The sequence below is a fragment of the Sinohyriopsis cumingii genome, chromosome 9, assembly GCF_028554795.1.
Source record: "Sinohyriopsis cumingii isolate HCF-2022 chromosome 9, ASM2855479v2, whole genome shotgun sequence".
NCBI classification, from domain to species: Eukaryota; Metazoa; Mollusca; class Bivalvia; order Unionida; family Unionidae; genus Sinohyriopsis; species Sinohyriopsis cumingii.
The window spans coordinates 115,391,726-115,412,741 of NC_142969.1; the positions used below are offsets into that span (position 1 = coordinate 115,391,726).

A 21,016-nucleotide genomic window follows, 5' to 3' on the forward strand; every position below is an offset into this window, starting at 1 on the left:
AAAGCATTATCGGCACAGTAACCCACCGTTGTTGTTGATGTGGGGTTTAACGCCATTTTTCAGCACACGATAGGCTATACATGGATGCCAGTATTAATGGTGCTGAAAGAACCCGGGAAAACCCCGGAAGAACCACCGACCCACGAGAAGCTACTGGCAAGCTTTCTCACGTATCCACATTGGCCGAATCAGACTTGAATCCACGCAGACAGAGGTGAGATGGCAGTGATCCCTAACAGTGAGCGCTTTAAAGCACTAGGGGCCCGCGTAACCCACCGTTATGTTCCGTCATCACATTTTAACCCTTGGAGATAAATAAAACAATGCTACTATGCAAATCCAAATTTGGGTGAGTCCACATACAAGGGGTGTTGTGGTTTACTTCGCGCGCTATTGAAGGCTATTGGGCTGTTTAGGAAAACATTTCTTCTGATATATCATCTGGCGGAATTAAAACGAACTCGGTAATACACATTCTCATGTTTTGATATAGTACCAGAGGGAAATTATTCTGGCTTCCCAAGTCGGAGCTCTAAAGGGAAGGACAAAGTTCACATGCCCCGAATCCTTCATTTTAGGGAACGGTGTCTGTTGGAGGTTATCAACAACAACATTTTTGTATCCCAAATTACCTATTTTTTTTAACATTGAAATAGTATGAACCGTTTTTGTTATATTAAACTAATAATTTCCAGTAATTCACAATTTGCTAACATCTAAGTTCCGTTACCATAATTTTTAACAAATACTCCGTGTGTAATATTTCAGTCAATATCTGCTTTTTTGATCTTTTAAAATGTGTAATTTTAGAAAACGACAGCAGTTTTGTCCTCTTCTGGTATTTTAATTTGATTTAATTTAATTTAATTTAATTTAATTTAATTTAATTTAATAATCCTCTCTTCAGGGTTTCATCAGTCTCATCATGGTACCAGTATACGATTAATGAAGAATATTCTCTCATCCGTTGCATATAGTTAGGAGATAAAATACAAATATGCAAAGAAAATGAAAAATATTGCCACGGTTCTTTACAACTCATTCTTCTTGCGTGTACGTCAATATTGAACTGCCTGCACGATTTGCTTTATACGGAAAACCAATAGGACTATTCTGCTCTCTGTAGCTCTTGATTTTCTGATATAAGCCTTAAAATGGTGTCCTTAAAGTAGACACTGCGCATACATAAATACATTTTAAAAAGTTGATTTAGGTATGGGATGTATTTCGTTGTTATTCTTAAATGTAACCATTCAAGAAATTTTATGCCAATTTCAATGATTGATAAAATAGATCTAAGCGACGAGAGAGAGAGAGAGAGAGAGAGAGAGAGAGAGAGAGAGAGAGAGAGACTCTCTTACGATACTAACTGGCTGTGCATATATTGTTGCGTAATCAGGACAACCTGCATGGGTTGTCGCGACGATTGTAGAACTTGTTTGCCTCAAGTGAGATCGACACGGGTTTATAATAGAACACGTATTCAACTTAAACAGAGGCGATATGATAGAATTTGACTAAAATTCTAAAACCAGTTTAGTCTAGGCAGATTGCAGCTAAATATATACAAATTTTTTCCATGATCCCTTGCTGCTAGGAGACGGAATCAATCGACCAATAGACAGCACACAGATAAAGGAGGACGATGACATAAGGCATGATGGAAGGCTCGAGAAACACCTCACTCTAATGAATGAATGAATTAATTAAAAATAATAGTTATTATTATTATTATTATTATTATTATTATTATTATTATTGGCCGCTCTGGTGGTCTAGTGATTAGAGCGTCCGCCTCAGATGCGGGAGATCGTGGGTTCGATCCCTGGCCGAGTCATGCCAAAGACTTAAAAAAATGGTACTTAACAGGTGCCTCGGTTGGCGCTCAGTATTAAAAGGTTAGTGTTTGGTCTGGTAAGCCTGGTGTCAAGATAATGTGACTGGGTGGGACATCATGTTACATGTCTGAGGCATGATGAAGACATTTAGCATCACTGCAGACATCATAGCGATATGAATGAAGACACGTAGCAGCACTGAGATCGTAGCGATATGACTGAAACATTGTTATAGCTACGTTAAAAATCCAAATCACACACAACACACACATTATTATTATTATTATTATTATTATTATTATTATTATTATTATAGCACTAGTAGTAGTAGTAGTCGTTTAACTGCTTATAAATGAATATGTTTCAGATACAGACGTAAAGGTGGAAAATTGCTGCATACAAAACTCGTGCTACTGATAGTTGTGCTGCTAAATATCATCGACTGTATTCTCGTCCTAGGAGAGCTCATCCTGGACATACACTATGTAAAACGTATGTATTCTAGTCCTATCAGGACTCATGAACATTTACTATATAAAATGTATGTATTCTAGTCCTATCAGGACTCATGAACATGTACTATGTACAATATATGTATTCTAGTCCTATCAGGACTCCTGAACATGTACTATGTACAATGTATGTATTCTAGTCATATCAGGACTCATGAACATGTACTATGTACAATGTATGTATTCTAGTCCTATCAGGACTCATGAACATGCACTATGTAAAATGTACGTATTCTAGTCCTAGCAGGACTCATGAACATGTACTATGCAAAATGTATGCATTCTAGTCCTATCAGGACTCATGAACATGCACTATGTAAAATGTATGTATTCGAGTCCTATCAGGACTCATGAACATGTACTATGTAAAATGCATGTATTCTAGTCCAAGGAAGACTCGTAGACATTCACTATGTAAAATGCATGTATTCTAGTCCAAGGAAGACTCGTAGATATTCACTATGTAAAATGCATGTATTCTCGTCCAAGGAGGAATCATGGACATTCACTATGTAAAATGCATGTATTCTCGTCCAAGGAGGACTCGTGGACATTCACTATGTAAAGGTATGTATTCTTGTCCAAGGAGGACTCATGGACATTCACTATGTAAAAGGTTTTCACTAGGAGGACTCATGGACATACATCACGTGAAAAGTATAAATTCTCGTCACAGGAGAGACCGTTCTGGACATACACTATATAAAAGATATGTCAATGTTTTAAATTTATCATTATTGGTAATAGTAATAAAAAAACATCATCATCATCATCATCATCATCATTATTCAGAACTCTCTTTTGAACAATATTTAATACAATGGATTCTTCTGGTCGTTATATAAAGTTGGTGAAATGAAACGAATTGATAGTAAATTCCTATCATTTTGACAGAATATTCAGCATCCAATTCCCACGTCAGTTTCACCCTTTGTAAAAATTCAGCAAGAAGAAAAAATCATATTATTCTTAATACATGATTATTGTTCTCTACAAAGACATATTGGCTCCATGGAGGTTTACTTTTACCGAAAATGGATCGGAGAATGGTATGTAAGCATTTTATTCCAGAAAAAGACAGTTTTTAATCTAGGAAAATATTGATAAGATTATACAGAGACATTCTAATAATATTTGGCATTAAGGATAGATCTCTATTTATGACCCATTCATATCCTTTATACACACCGATTTCACGATACTATGACTGGGAATGCAGTATATCACCCGCATCACGACGGATTCGTTAATACGACAAGATGGCTCTTAATGAACTAGGTCGTTGTTACGAGAATAGACAATATTGTCTCCTGTTTGGCAGTCCTTACGGTGTTATTTTCGACTGATCTCATGTTATTTTGAGGTATGGACGTCTCGTGTGTCAATAAATATATTATTATTATTATTATTATTATTATTATTATTATTATTATTATTATTTTAAGTATCAAAACATGGATTTTAACTTTTCATTGTTTCTGTACGTAATTAGTGTAAACTATTGAACTTCATGTCATGTCACGGATCAAAAATTGGGAGAAGTTTTTCATTTATTAAATTTACTTTGCTTAAGGGCATTACTTTTCTTACTTATGTATTCTGTATCACTAACCAAAACTGTTAGTTCTTACTTATGTATTCTATGTCACTAACCAAAACTGTTAGTTCTTACTTATGTATTCTATGTCACTAACCAAAACTGTTAGTTCTTACTTATGTATTCTATGTCACTAACCAAAACTGTTAGCGGACTCCTTATATTTTACTCGTGTAGCAGCTGAGAAATATTAAAATATTTACTTCCTGGCATCTATCAGTTCTAATTTTAATGCATTAACATTCAGTAATACGAAAACTCTATAGTGCGTTATTAATGAAATTAAAAATACGTCTCTTTTAAGAGAAATTTAGATTGTATTATGTCACATCCTGTATTATGTCACATCCTGTATTATGTCACATCCTGTAGAACTACGTTCTGTTAATTTTTAGTGAATATCTGAGGGGTATCTGTCCACGAGAATAAACAACCGACCATTGCCGTTTTAGAGATCAAAAGTAACTGATATGCAAAATGCAATTGTAGTGAGATCATGAGTGACACATCATAAAGAATAGCTGCCGCCACGTCAATTAAAGTACGCAGTAATCGTTTGTTCTTCATATATATATATATATATGTATGTATATATGTATGAATATATATATATATATATATATATATATATATATATATATATATATATATATATATATATATATATATATATATATATATATATATATATATATATCTTTTGCGCACACATTCCAGAATTGATTGAAACTTCCGATGAATCCTTTACTAAGTTTGTTGTGACCATGAAGCAGCGATATCCTACAGAGCTGAGTCACTTTTCGATACAGAAGATGGACGAATTCTTTGTGAAAATTGCATCTGGAAAATGCAGCTGGACACCACACGTACCCGTTGAAGACCTGCATATATCTATATACAGTAATGATACTAGAAAGCGGAGTGTCAGAGAAACTGCTGATCCGAACCGTTTGGCTGGTGTTAAGACCGCCAGAGAAAACGAAGGACATGGGAGGTCAGCCAATTCTAGGTCAGAAAACAGAACTATATATGATAACAGTATGCAAACAGGAGATCGGACAAACTTTCAAGACAACAGTACAAACAATTTGCAGCTTACGATAGACAAGTCAACACATCAGCAATATCATGTCGTGCAAGAGGAGGACGAGATCCAACACGAAAATGGTATTCATGTTGCTGCGCATCATTCAAGCCAGCATAAAGAACACAGTTTGGACGAGATCATCGCGCACGCGCTGCACAAAGCCAGCATTACAATCCTGTCAGTTCTGGTTGTGGAGGTAAGAGAGGCCATTTTGGTTGATTTAACCATTTTTAATCCCAAACATTCCGCCCCTTTGACTTTCATAGAAAGACATGTTTAGATTTGCGTGATCGATCAAAACGCATGCTATGATGACTAACAAAATTAGCAATAGCAAAGAAACATGCGTATAAACAATAGAATCGACATGACTAGTAGCTTCTCGCTGATTTATAGAAAAACGAAGTTTGCGATCAAAGAACAGTAGATGCTTCACACATGGAATGATGTTGGTGTTCTCATTTATGGGCAGGAACACACGCCTATCTATCTAGGCTTTAATAAGACCTACAATCTTAAAGTGCAAGACAAAAAGCGCTTAAATTATCACCTACAAGCTTAAAGTGCAAGACAAAAATCGCTTAAATTATCAACCACAAGCTTAAAGTGCAAGACAAAAGGCATACATTATCACCTACAATCTGAAAGTGCAAGACCAAGAGCGCACAAATTATCATCTACAAGCTTAAAATGCAAGACAAAAGGCGCTTAAATTATCACCTACAAGCTTAAAGTGAATTATGCATATTTTATTTAATTTATATCTGATTTAATTGTTTGTAAGTTTTAAAACAATATTTTTAATTATTCTAATTTCATTGTATGTCAAAATAATGAAGTTTTGTTTACTAGGAACTCGATACTTTTCCAGAAAATAGTTTGACCGTGACTGTTTATTTGTAAACACTTAAAGTTGACATAGTTCCCGACCTTAATTCAAAATTATTAACAGTCACATGAACAAGTTCTTTTTTTATTTTTTTTTATTGTGAGAATCATAAGGGTGAGATCGAGGCTGTATTGGATACGCCAACATCAACTTATAATTAGTTGTTAGTGAAGTAAACAACCTCTTTTATTTTATTCTCGGAGTAAAATGATTGCATTTTATCAAGGTCATACTGGGGCTACGTGATCTTTTTAATGTAAACATGATCACGTTGACCCTCTATTTCGCAATTCAGGCATTTTCGAAATTGCGCATTAGTTAGTTTAACAGTGATGCTGAGAGAGAGAGAGAGAGAGAGAGAGAGAGAGAGAGAGATCAGTCTGGGCTTACACCACTTGATGTCAAGGTGTTCTTTTGTTGTGTCAGTTTGGAGATATTTTAATGTTTATTCGAATTATTTGGATTCAAAAGGATTAATTCTTTTTTTTCCCCCTGGAAATATATGTGCACACATACAGAATTCTTGCACAAAGACATTTCTTAAAACTTTAATTCGGATTTCCAACACCGGAGTGTTATTTCTTGTGTTTCTACAAGGAGCTGTAACAACACCGTACCGGATGCAGCATACGTTATCGCCTTCCATCTTGGATTCTTCGTTGGGACTAGAACTTGAATTCATTAAAACATTTCATTATTAGGACTTCTAAAATTTTATTCGTGGATTATTCTTGGATTAGTTTTGGATTTTATTCTTAAAACTGTAAGTTTTTGTTTTTTCATTTTTACAGTATTTTTCCAGGGAAATAATTAATTTGTTAAATTGTTCAAAGCTTCTTGTTTTCACGCTTTCTTGTGTTGCTGTTTATTCGAGCCTAAACACATAACAAAGTTTAAGACAAACTTTAATTGATTATCAATTACAGGTTTAAAGTGCATGACAAAAAGATCTTTAATTATGACCTACAAGCTTAAAGTGCATGACAAATAGTGCTTAAAATTTCACCAAGAATCTTACAGGGTAAGACAATAGTGCTTAAATTATCATATACAAGATTGAAATTCAAGTCAAAGAGCGCTTAAATTATCATCTCGAAGCTTAAAGTGTAAGACAAAAAGTGCTTATATTATCACCTGCTAGTTTAAAAGTATGTGAGAAAGCTTGCTAGTAGCTTCTTGAGGGTCGGTGGTTCTTTCCGGGGATTTCCCGGGTTCTTCTTCCACCATTAATACTGGCCGCCATGTATAGCCTATCGTGTGCTGAAAAATGGCGTTAAACCCTACAACAACAACAACAACAACAAGTTTAAAATGCTTAAATAGGCTTTGGATACAATGATTCACCTGCAATATAGAGAAATTACAATGTGCAGTTACTTTTTGCCTTGAAAACTGATAAAGTTACACCTGGAGTTTGCTTGATGCGTTTTACTTAGCTTGAAAGGAGTATCTGAGGCAAACGTTTCTTAGCGGAGCTTAAAATAAATTGTGGAACTTTTCATTTTTGATAGTAGTATTGCTAGAATTAAATGATTGCTTTCATCAGGTCAAATAAATAATACTAATTGAAATGTTTCCTTGTATGTCAGGATTTGCCATAAATGGTTTATTATTGTATTATTTTATTCATTTAAAACTGGCAATTACAATATATCATTTCCTCTATATTTGTAATTATCTTATTTTATTTCAGACATGTCTGAAAGTTTTATGCCAAGGTCTTAGATTCTTCAGGCATAAACTTGAGGTGAGTCATAAAAAATAACTTCTAACGCAATTAAAGCAAACACTTAGTGTGTTAATATGAAAATATCCAATGTATTTAGGTTGTAATAGTAACTAAAGTTTAGTTCATTGTAATTTTTTCCCCTTATAATCGCAGTGTCGTACCTCTACTGAACGATATTCTTCTGTCTCCATAAATCGTTATTTATGAAGCTTAACTGTTTCAAAACTGTGACGGATGCCAAATCCGATTCAGTGTCAAATCACTTTGAAAGAGAGCAAACTCGATTTTGCAGTATATATGCAAACACACACACACACACACACACACACACACACACACACATATATATATATATATATATATATATATATATATATATATATATATGATTATAATAAAAAGTTAAAATATTTTACTCTGTAAATGTAGTTGTATGTGCCAAATTCACACGTCTGAATCGCAAAATCCAGAAATACTACAGTTGTTATTACACTGTCATAATGAAATAAATGTGACAGAAGATAAATGTGTTTACAAGATTCTGTTTATATTATAGTCTCCTAAATTTATCAAACAAACCCAGCGTAAACTCACTTGTCAAAAATAAGCCAATTCTCGCTAATAGAAGACCCAATAATTTGCAAGATTTTCTAATTAAAACTAAACAGACAGAAAATAAAAAAAGACATTTTTTCCCCATCTAAATCTAACAGACATAGGTGTTCTCAATGTGCAAACATAAGAGAAAGTACTTCTTTCAGTAGCGCTAATATAAAAGAGGTATTTTCTCTACCTGATAACACTAACTCCATATCAACTGATGTAATTTACTTGATAAACTGTAAAAATGTAGCATGCAATATGTTGGACAAACACTTCAACAAGCTTATAAGAGAATGAATAATCATAACTTTCATATAAAATTTATTGAGATCCTCAGTTTTCCTGTAATATTTCAACACACTTTAACACCAATAATCACTCTCTACTTGATTTTTCTTTCATGCCAATATATATTGTGCATGGTGACACGAATAGACTCATAAAAGAAACTTTTTGGATTCATAAGTTAGATACTTTGTATCCTAATGAACTTAATGCCAATGCACTATATTAAATTATACATATTTTTTAAAATTGATATATTGTACATCCTTTTTAACAATATAATTATATGTATGACTGTTTGTCTCTATTTTATTTTATTATATATAAGGACACACACACACACACACACACACACACACACACACACACACACACATATATATATATATATATATATATATATATATATATATATATATATATATATATATATATATATATATATATATATATGCCACTTCATCTAAATACTATAGAAAAATTGTTTACATTGCTTGAACACAATTACTAATATAGAAATTATAAAGCGCCGCCTCAGTACCAATGGAATTTGACAGGCAAGTATTTTTTATTTGGAATTCAGAATTACCTACATTTTTAAGGTGGTTAAAAATTAATAGACGAAGTATGGTTGATTTAAAACAGAGAATTTTCATGACGAGCTGTAAAGTTCTATCTGTGTCAGTAATTATAAATTCGTGGTTGGACAATATCACGTCAATGATAAACGGTAAAATATTACGTAATAATTTGATTTTTTTATTCCGTTTGATTAATATATAAATGCATGCTCACTAGGGTATATAGAATTCTTGGAAGTACAGATGCATTAATTTGTTAATTAATTGAAATTAATAATTAAGTTAAATTCATTAATGTTATTTTATATTTTGTTGTTGTTACCCTAAAGTCACTCACTCTTGATTATCGTTACGTGATGTTTTTGACCCTAATGTGAAATAAGATACCATCTAATCACGGTCGATTGATTTTCGCGTGACGTCATATTTTAGCCTATAACATTTTAGCCGTTCCCTTAAGCTTACTCTGTGTGATTCAGTTCCACGTAGTCATGGTTTGCTAATTTTAACGTTATTATATAATCATTATAGATCATTCATATCGATATTCTACCAAGCAAAATTGCAAGAATATGGCTGGACTGTACACTCAGCTTTATTATGGCTGGACTGTACACTCAGCTTTATTAGACTGAGTTTCCGAAGTCAACACTCTTCCACGCGGCTATGCAGACATCGTTATTAAAGTTGAAAATAACCAGAGTGAGCTTGAGATGTGTTATTTATACCTTTTAGAAAATTTAATGTTATTTTTATGATTATTATAAAATATAACTACACATGTATCTAATTTGATTACCTCAAGTACAAATTTGCTAAATATTTATTTTAGTAAATTCTTTGTTATAAGCTTTATGTTCAATTTGTTGTTGTTGTTCTAGGGTTTAACGCCATTTTTCAGCACAAGATAGGCTATACATGGCGGCCAGTATAACTGGTGGAGGAAGAACCCTGGAAAACCCAGGGAAGAACCACCGACCCACGAGAAGCTACCGGCAGGCTTTCCCACGTACCAACGTTAGCCGAGCCTTGGACTCGAACCCACGCAGACAGAGGTGAGATGGCAGTGATCCGTAACGGAGAGCGCTTTAGACCACTCGGCCACTAGGGGCCCCTGTTTAATTTGTTTTAACATGTTTATAACGCATAGGTTTACTCGTAATGCTACGTATAAAAGTTCTGTTTGTCTATATTCATTTCACTTTCTATTGATATTTCCTTGTTTGGTTTACATGATTCATTTGGTTAGCTTAACTGGTGATACATTTTTACGTTTATTTGTGTTCTTTTATAAATTTGGAAATATAAAATTGTTGCTGGTAGACATTAATTTCTGGTTTTGACATAATGGGTTCGGGTCCACGGGTGGCTGAGTAGTCTGAAACGCTCGCATTTATTGCACACTGCCATCTCACCTATGTCCGCGCTGGTTTGATTCTCGGGCTCGGCCAATGTGGGCATGTGAGAAAGCTGCCAGTAGTTTGCCGTGGGCCATCGGTTCATAGTGGGGTTCCCGGGTTCATCCTCCACTAATTATTCTGGCCACCGTGTAGAGCCTATCTTGTGCTGAGAAATGGTGTTAAACGTAAAACAACAACAACAACAACAACAACAACAACAAAACAATAGCATAATGAATATATAAATTATGGGCGTATGCATAAGTGACAGCGCTCCAATTAACTTGATATGCTGTGGGCTACTGAAGTATGTAGCAGGGGTTGACACCATTCATTTATTTTTAGTTTCGTGGTGGAATATTTTTTAAAATAAAAATTGGGCTATGTGTAGCTGAGTTAGAAATCATACTGCTTAAAATTGTTATGGGGAGCAAGGAGTTGCTTTCTGAAGAAAAAAATTCTCATGAGGGTGGAAGGCAGGGTGTCAATTTTTGACAGCTAAATTATGACGTTTTGTTAATATAAATTGCGGCCCAGCTGTATATAACGTTTACATTCTTGCATTTCTCTACTGTAACGAATTCCGATAAAATTTTTAGAATATTGCCGAATACACATTAACTGCATCAAAGGTCTGAAATCTTTATTTCCATCAAAGTGTCGTCAAATCCCCAAGAACAAGATTATAGTGTTTGGTTTGACTTGTATGAAGACGAATTAGCTCACAAATTACGCCAGTCAAGCGTTTGAGTTACGACGAATTAACTCACAAATTATGCCAGTCAAGCGTTTGAGCATCTAAATACACTTCTGTAAAATCTTCGAACTTCACAGATTTCAAACTTGATTCGTTACAGGAGAGAACTTCAAAGATACTTGCTTTGAATCTGGCCAATATGGATGACCTTCCTTTGTCAGTATCCATCTTTCGTTATGCATATTACATGCCATCTCTGGGAGTGTGTGCGGCCGTTTTGGCATTAAAAAAAAACATACAAGATACAAGAAATCTTTATTTAATATAGGTAATCGAAATAATATCTACAACTCCAGCTCCACGGGAGCTATTATACAAATTAAGCACAGGCTCCTTCTAACATGATCATACCAATATTTAGTGGAAGGTGAAAACCATACTAATTGCTTTCTTTAATTGCGTAATACCCTGAACATAGGTTCTATTTATTTTCAGGTATTTGATGCCATAATTGTCATTGGATCATTTATAGTTGACCTCGTGTTCCTTAAGGGTCTTACATCGTACAAGATACATATTTTTGTTTATGTACTGACCTTTTTGCTACCATGGCGCGTCATTCGAGTTGTCAACAGTAAGTAGAATTTTCATTGAACATTATCTCCAGAGTGTATATTTATACTTTATTAACGGCACACGAGATGTTTCCTGAAGTTTCGACTATTGCATAATGGTATATATGCTATTATGAGGATTCAAAGTTATTTTGTTTCCATAGTAACCGTATGCAAGCGTTCTAATATAAACAGTAAGAAAATAGATATTGAACTCACGTATCATTTATTATGTTCCATGACACTGATTATCCGCATAAATTTGTTGATTGTTGTTAGTTGGATTTTACGATACTTCGAGCACATTACCATGCCGAAAAAATGCGTTTATTTATTTACCGCAGTGAGAAACATAGTGTTCATTCGGACTTCTTATGCAGTATGTGTGCTTCCTACATGCAAATAACATTTTGAGTTCTAATTGAAATTATTGTAATCTGTAACAAAAACTTCAAACATGTATAAAGGATTGCACCAAATATAGCTTCCATTTTTTGACAGTAACAAATTATCATCTGTTACAAAACAGTAATTTTTTTCCAGATGGGGATTTAATCTTGTTAAAAGTGAGAGTTATGAATATTGCACTCTGTTAATGACGTTGTGAATACTGCACTCTGTTAATGACTTTATGAATACTGCACTCTGTTAATGACGTTATGAATACTGCACTCTGTTAATGACGTTATGAATACTGCACTCTGTTAATGACGTTATGAATATTGCACTTTGTTAATGACGTTATGAATACTGCACTCTGTTAATGACGTTATGAATATTGCACTCTGTTAATGACGTTATGAACATTGCACTCTGTTAATGACGTTATGAATATTGCACTCTGTTAATGACGTTTACGTCTCTTTCAAATAATTGTATTCCTTAAAATCAAGAATCCAACATTAAGGGTGTATTGTATGAATCTGAACTGATTTATTTAGCTCGTGTAGCAAAATCTCAGTACTGCAAACACATATTAATGTTAACAGATGCAGAAATATTTTAGAGCTATCAGAATTGTTCAGACAACGATTCAGTGGTTTATATATTGTTATACGCGGCTTGCAAACAGTAAGAGAAAGAGCCAATGATTTACTTAACGTTAGGCAATAAATACAACCGATCCAGCAGAGGATCAGCACAACGATATATGCTTTGGACAGGATATCGATAGTTTTGAAATATCTCTAGACCACTATGGCACATTACAATCTCCAATGCAACAATTATAGAGAGATTTCAATAATAAAATCAAACAGAACTATTAGGAATGTAATAAGACAATGTTTGATTTTGGCAACAAACACTAGATCGGTCAAGATAACGGCTAAAAATAATACAGAAACAGTAGTGAACAACAAGATCACGGCTAGCCCTAATATGTTGTACGCTTTGAAGGAACAAATGTTTGATCGAAAAACCAGTTTGTCAAAAACCAAATGAATGTGAATAACACCACGATTAGTTCTATGAAAACAACCTCAGATTTATCTTTTATAGACTCAGTGTATGCATAATACACAATAAACGTGCGCAAGAATAAAACGATGACCCAATTTCAAGTGACAATTGACTGTAAGTCTGTATTTGTGTACTTTTTTTGCCGGGGGAGTACGGAAACCTTGGGTCCGGCCCTAATATCCGTGTGGTGTAAGGTATTATTCAGGAAATAGACAAAACCATGAAACAAATGAGAAAAGATGCAAATTATTAGCAAGTAAGATATTTGGAACATTTATAGATGCATTAAAAAATGAATCAGATTTAAAGACTCTTGCATTCAGCGAGAGCGCAAATACAATTTAGCGTTAATGCAGTCAAAATCGAATTGAGTGAAACACAAAGACATTCAAACCTGAATTGAACATAACAATATGCGTAAAGAGTATTGAAATGATAGTTAACTTAAGTGACTGAAAAAGGAAATGATAAAAACTAAAGGGAGTTAAGTTAGAAATCAAAGCCAATCCCAGGAAATTTATTGCTTTACGATCTTGCACTTGAATATTATAGCTGTGTTGTCTGTGATGAAAGAAAAGATTTTTGTAATTTTAAATCAGAACTTTACCTCGTTGTTTTCAGTCATGGATTTCATTACGATCCAATGCTGGTTACAAGTTATACACACACACACACACACACACACACACACACACACACACACGCGCGCGCGCGCTCGCACGCACGCACACACCAAAAACATCAGATCAACATAGGTCAATATTTAATTCAAATAGAAATGATGAATATACACAATTCGTTTTCAGCTACACCCCCCACAGAATTCATTTTCTTCTTTTGAAGAAGGTATGAATTATTCTTTTGGATTCGAAGCAAACAAAGTTTTACTTACACTCTGGAGCTGAGAAAGGAATCTGAAGATAAAATTTGCAACGTAAAATAAACCCATACATACTGTATGTTTGATAAGAATGATTAAATAATTGTATTAAAATGCCAATCACTCGATCTGATATGATGTAGAATAACAACTGGCAGCAGCAGAATAAATGTTCTACTTTTAAATACAACAGAATAAACGTTTTGAAGATGCGGCTCTCGTTTTTCACCGCCATAGATGCTTTGCTATTAATAGCCTCGAGCATAATAAAATAGCCACGTGGACAGTTATGATTGGATGAACAATAGCTAACGATCTAGTATTTACAGGAAAGAACTTTCTGTCCAATTTAAATGATGCAGTCAACTTTAACTATTTACTTGATCTGATTCAGTGAACTTTCATTAAATATTTATAGGTCTGGTCGTCGCTGTCAGGGATCATGAGCACTTCCGGTTAAAATTAATATACAAACAGAAGAAGAAGGGCTCCATTAAACTCAAAGAATACAAAGATAGAGAAAAGCTAACCAAAGTAAGTATCCTCGTATGCTGTACATTAGTTTGTTTTAACCTGTGTATATCAATATTTCTATCGTTGAAACAAGTGACATTTTCGTGAAATCTGACATTTAGGGTTTTCCATTTAGAGGCTTGTACTATCCACAAAATCCAGGAAAATTTGTCACTCCTCAAAGACAGGTGAATTCATAGTATGTTTTAAACCAACATTTCAATACCACAACTACTACCCCCACTTACCATTCCTGAGATATATTCATTGTCGTTTATTCATAAATTATCAACTTCAATTATATCTCCCTAACCTTAAGCAGCAGCCCAATTTAAACAGCAAAACTTACTCTCTCTTTTTGAGGAAGAAAACATCCGTAAACATGTTGAACTCCACATTCAATTCATGCAGAACTGTGATTTGAAATCTAAGACAGACAGTCAGGCATATAACGAATATTGCACACAAATCAGTACAGACAGACAATCATATAACGAATATTGCACACAAATCAGTACAGACAGTCGTATAACGAATATTGCACACAAATCAACACAATCATATAGCGAATATTTCACACAAATCAGCATAGACAGACACTCACGTAACGAATATTACATAAAAATCAGTACAGACATTCATATAATACATATTGCACACAGATCAGTACAGGCAGACGATCATATAACGAATATTGCACGCAGTTCAGTACAGATAGTCATGCAATGAATATTGTACACAAATCTGTCCAGACAATCGTATAATGAATATTGTACACAAATCAGTACAGACTGATAATCATATAAAGAATATTGCACACAAATCAGTACAGACAGACAATCATATAAAGAATATTGAACACAAATCAGTACAGACAGACAATCATATAACGTATATTGCACACAAATCAGTACAGACAGACAATCATATAACGAATATTGCACACAAATCAGTAAAGACGGACAGTCATACAAAACGAATATTGCACAAAAGTTAGTACAGACAGACAATCATATAACGAATATTGCACACAAATCAGTACAGACGGACAGTCATACAATGAATATTGGACACAAATCTGTACAGGCAATCGTATAATGAACATTGCACACAAACATATAACGAATATTGCACACAAATCAGTACATACAGACAATCATATAACGAATATTGCACGCAATTCAGTACAGACCGACACTCATATAACGAATATTGCACACAATTCAGTACAGACAGACAATCATATAAAGAATATTGCACACAAATCAGTACAGACCGACACTCATATAACGAATATTGCACGCAATTCAGTACAGACTGACAATCTTATAACGAATATTGCACACAAATCAGTACAGACAGACAATCATATAACGAATATTGCACGCAATTCAGTACAGACTGACAATCTTATAACGAATATTGCACACAAATCAGTACAGACAGACAATCATATAAAGAATATTGCACGCAAATCAGTACAGACCGACACTCATATAACGAATATTGCACATAAATCGGTACAGACAGACAGTCATATAACAAATATTGCACACAAATCAGTACAGACGGACAATCATATATTGAATATTACACACAAATCGGTACAGACAGACAATCAAATAACGAGTATTATTATATGCTCATTTTTTCCTCATTAACTTTACATTTTCAGAATCGTTCAATATTCCCCGATACTGAACGCTCGCGACAATACACATATAGCATTCACGTGAATAAAGGAACTACTTTCTATTGTAAACAAACAATGACGCAGACGCCAGCACTTTTGATTTGTAAACAAATCATATACACTCGCGTAAGAGGCTCTTTACGTTGTGGTTGTTTAAATTTGTTTCTGAATGAACTGAAACATGTTTCGTGGACTGCAAAAAAACCCCAGCTGTTTTGGCACATTCCGCGTTGATACAATGTTACGGATTTAGGCTAGCTACATTATATAAAAAACGGAAGATTAGGTCCTTACAAATAACATACAAGTGACAAGGCATATACTGTCTTCTTTATCTGGTGATAAGAATGTCAAAATAAAATATACTTACAGTTTTACGTCCTGAATTTCCTCAAAATGTTTTTTCTTAATTCTGCAAATCCGAATTACATGAGCAATGTCATAGGTTTTCAGTCTGGATTACACATTTCGAAATTGTGCTGTAATTTCAATGATAAGTGTAATTGCATCCTCCTTACTGCACTAAAAATGAAATAAGCATTAAATTCCATAGCGTCTTTTTGATAATTGCAATTGAAAGACTTCATATTTTTCCCACGTTGTGATTTCAAAATTCAATGACAGAAACAGAAACACATTTGCAGGCGTAAACACGCTTCTCCCGCGCCACTTCAATCCGATGTATTTCATGTATAATTTGCACAGATGAATCCAGTCCAAAATCACACACTTTCGTCGAATCGAAACAAAATACCAAAATATATTCATTCCAGATCAAATGGAAAAGTTGTTGCAATGCGCATTCATTCACAGTATGACTGCAAATTTCAATTTTAACTAGACACGCCATTTTCTTTCGAAAGTTATGTCGAGCGCGCGACTAAGTTCAAATTTATCTGGGCAGAGTTATGTGCGCATTAATAATGATGTCATTGTGTAATGACAAATCTGCGCTTGTGTATTTAGTTTGGAATACGGCATTCATTGATTTACGTTGTTTCTTGTAGTGTATTTTGTTTATATAATTAAACCTTAGGTAGAATAAAAAAAATGAGCATATAATAAAAAGGTAACTGCATTTGTATGGGAAAATATGAACTCGTTTTTTCGGAAGGATATACTGCACTCACAAGTTCGTGCAGTATTCCATCCCAAAACTCGTTCATATTTTCCCATACAAATGCAGTAACCTATAATTACACAGAAATTAGTACAGAGGGACAGTTATATAACGAATATTGCACACACATCAGTACATACAACAAATCAGTACAGAATGACAGTCATATAACAAATATTGCACACAAATCAGTACAGACAGATAATCATATAACGAATATTACGGAAAAATTATCAGAGACAGACAGTCATATAACAAATATTGCACACAAATCAGCAAATACAGGCAGTCATATAACGAATATTGCGAACAAATCAGCACAGGCAGACAATCATATAACGAATATTACACACAAATCAGTACAGACATACATACATATAACGACTATTGCACACAAATCAGTAGAGACAGACAATCATATAACGATTATTACACACAAATCAGCACAGATAAACAGTCATGTAATAAATATTACACACAAACCAGTACAGACAAACAGTCATACATTATGAACGTTGCACGCAAATCAACAAATTTTTAAGAAGTAAAGTTTGAAATTTTTGGTAAATTGAACACATGGATACTGAGTCATATCTTCGTTTACAAATACTCTCATTTTGTTTGGTGTTGGTCATGCAAGAGAAAACAGGGTAATAAACCAACTTCTATTGATGCGTGACTTCAGTCAAGAATTCTTCTGATTTCAGTCCTATGTCAATACCCTGGAAGCAATGATGGATTCGTATGGAGTACCAAAATGGAGAGTTCAGAAAGAAAGAGGTAAAACTAATCTACAATAATTGATATGTGTTGAATGTTTCTTCAAAATAAACGAGGCATGATGGGAGTATTTTTTTTGAAGTTTGTGTTTTTCACGCTTTAGCAATGTAGAAGCTACCTTTCTTCCATCAGATTTTAGTACAAACAAGCGTCATGCCTTATCGATTGCTGCGGTGATTCAAATGATGTAAGTTTTCCTTCAATATTTGCTTGAATCTCGAGTTAATTTTTTTTAGGCCGGGACTCGAATATAACCATCCCAAACTTGGATTGCAGCATAATTTCTTACGCATCAGCTTGACATGGCTGTAGATATAAAGAAAGAAATTAACTGGCCAAATTAGCCCACAAATCAGTACACAGTCTGCCGGTTTATAAGCTCTGAGTTAAACAGTTCCAAACAGAAATCTTTCACTAGAATCCAATTTTTCTAGAAGTGATAATTTAAACTTAATATAGCTGTCTCATATTTGAATAAAATAATCTAACTTTAGAAATCTGAAAGTATGTTTTCAGAATTAAAGAAGATAATAAGAAAAATATTCATACTTCATTAAAACCTATGATATTATTTTACGATTAAACAATGCATTGATTTTTCGACAGCCGTAGATATATATGAAAAAATATGTTAAGCTGTCATAAATCTGTCATATTTTGAAAACTATTGTCCGTAACCGTAATGTTCGCTTAAATCTTTGATTTCAGCAATCCATATGCGTCGAATGAGCAAACAGAGCCCTATATCGGCATTAGGCGCACTTACCCTAGGGACCATGATTTCAGGTAGCTTTTGCAAGAAAAATAGCATACCTGAAAGTGAAAATAAAAATGACGATGATGATGAAGAGAATGTTGATGATTATAGTGATCTTGCATTCCTGCCGACTGAATCATGCGATCCTCTGTCAGTTATAGAAGAGACTGATTCAATGCTGTCCGCAGATTTTGACTGTGAGATTGAAGTCAATGAAAATAATGCACACGACGATATGCATAAGACTGGGGGAAAACCACGTGTTTCAAATTGATTTCTGCACGCTTTTGACTTAACAGGGAATTCCGTTCTGATTACCGATTCCCGTTTTCAATTAAGGTGTTTGCAATTTACAAGTGCTGTTCTATCTGTTTTATAACAACAATTCTAATTCCATAAAAGGTCATGTTAGTAGGTATTTGTGAATGTTTTAAGTTTTATCTTTCATATACTAGTTTATTTTTGGAATGTATTATCAAACATTTGTCTTTATTTTGTGTTGTAGTAACCATGATGTGACGAATTTTTAGAAAATGCATGTCTGTTCATTAATAGTGCACAAGAAAAGACTAGCTATTGTTAACAATAAAATCTCATTGTCATCCAATACACGACTTTGACGTATATCAAGGTGTCATTATTTTCCATGTTTTTGTTGTCATCTTTTGCACCGAACCGAAAATAATAAGCGGCATCGAGCTCAAATCTCACAGAAGGTCGTAATTTTTGTTAATTTTGCACACTTTTGCTTCTTGTTTGAAAATTTAATTATCACACGATTTCCCCATATAAATTATATTAAACAGATACAAATGTCATTGTACCATATCCATTTTATCGGACCGTGTCATTGGTACCAGATCTGTTTTGTCTTATTGTTTTGAAAGTACTACATCCGTTTTGTCGGGTCGTGTCATTGGTGCCATATCCGTTTTGTCTTATTGTGTCATCGGTAACATATTCGTTTTGTCTCATTGTTTGAAAATGCAGTATGTATGCAGACTTATAACATACTTGAAAATAATTCCTTAACTGGTGTAAAAAGAAGGGCGATAAACTAGGCATGAAATACTTGCATCGAGTCCTTTAATGGGTTCAAGTTAAACCCAGTCTTCCTCTTTGGGCAGATTCTTCCAATGATTATTCAACATTGTCAGGCATTTTATTCCATCTGTCGAGAACATTGCAGGGGAAAAACGACATTTGCTGAGTTCAAAATTACAATGTATTTTGAACTGTTTCTGAAAGTTACTTTACGTCTTTCATCTACCGGATTCACATTGTACTATATCACTATTAGGAAAACCGTGTGCTTGTTCTACTGGATTGACTTTTTTAGTATTAAACTATTCGGAAAACTGTGAAGTTCTCATGGATTGAGATTGTATCATATCACTATTAGGAATCGTGTGCTGGTTCTACTGGACTGACATTGTACAATAAGACAAATCAGGAAGACCATGGATAATTCTACTGGACTGACATTGTATAATAATATCATTAAGAAGACTGTGTACAGGTTTACTGGATTGACATTGTATAATAAGACCATTAGGAAGACTGTGTACAATTCTACTGGATATACATCGCATAATGAGACCATTAGGAAGACTGTACAGTTCTACTGCACTGACATATTATAATAAGACCATTTGGAAGACTGTACAGTTCTAGTGGATTGAAATTGTGTAATCAGACCATTGGGAAGACTGTGTAATGTTCTACTGGATTTACATTGTACAGAAAGACCACTAGGAGGACTGTACAGTTCTACTGGATTGACATCGTATAATAAGACCATTTGGAAAACTGTACAGTTCTACTGGATTGACATTATATAATAAGACCATTAGAAGGACCGTACATTTCTACTGGATTGACATCTTATAATAAGTCCATTAGGAAGACTGTACAGTTCTACTGGATTGACATTGTACAATAAGACCATTAGGAAGACTGTACTGGATTGACAACGTATAA

General features: G+C 34.1%; 1 protein-coding gene across 1 annotated transcript in view; it reads left to right on the top strand.

The window, feature by feature from the left end:
• LOC149792512 (uncharacterized) overlaps positions 1-19,660 on the top strand; it is a 61,272-nt gene extending 41,612 nt beyond the window's left edge. Inside the window, exons 3-9 of the mRNA XM_089971129.1 lie at positions 2,206-2,330; positions 4,665-5,230; positions 7,617-7,670; positions 11,714-11,852; positions 14,592-14,707; positions 18,207-18,279; positions 18,988-19,660. Of these exons, the coding sequence (XP_089827255.1) occupies positions 2,206-2,330; positions 4,665-5,230; positions 7,617-7,670; positions 11,714-11,852; positions 14,592-14,707; positions 18,207-18,279; positions 18,988-19,310 (1,396 nt within the window). The 3' untranslated portion in view covers positions 19,311-19,660. The remainder of the gene's footprint in view (positions 1-2,205; positions 2,331-4,664; positions 5,231-7,616; positions 7,671-11,713; positions 11,853-14,591; positions 14,708-18,206; positions 18,280-18,987) is intronic.
• Positions 19,661-21,016: the final 1,356 nt, after the last annotated feature.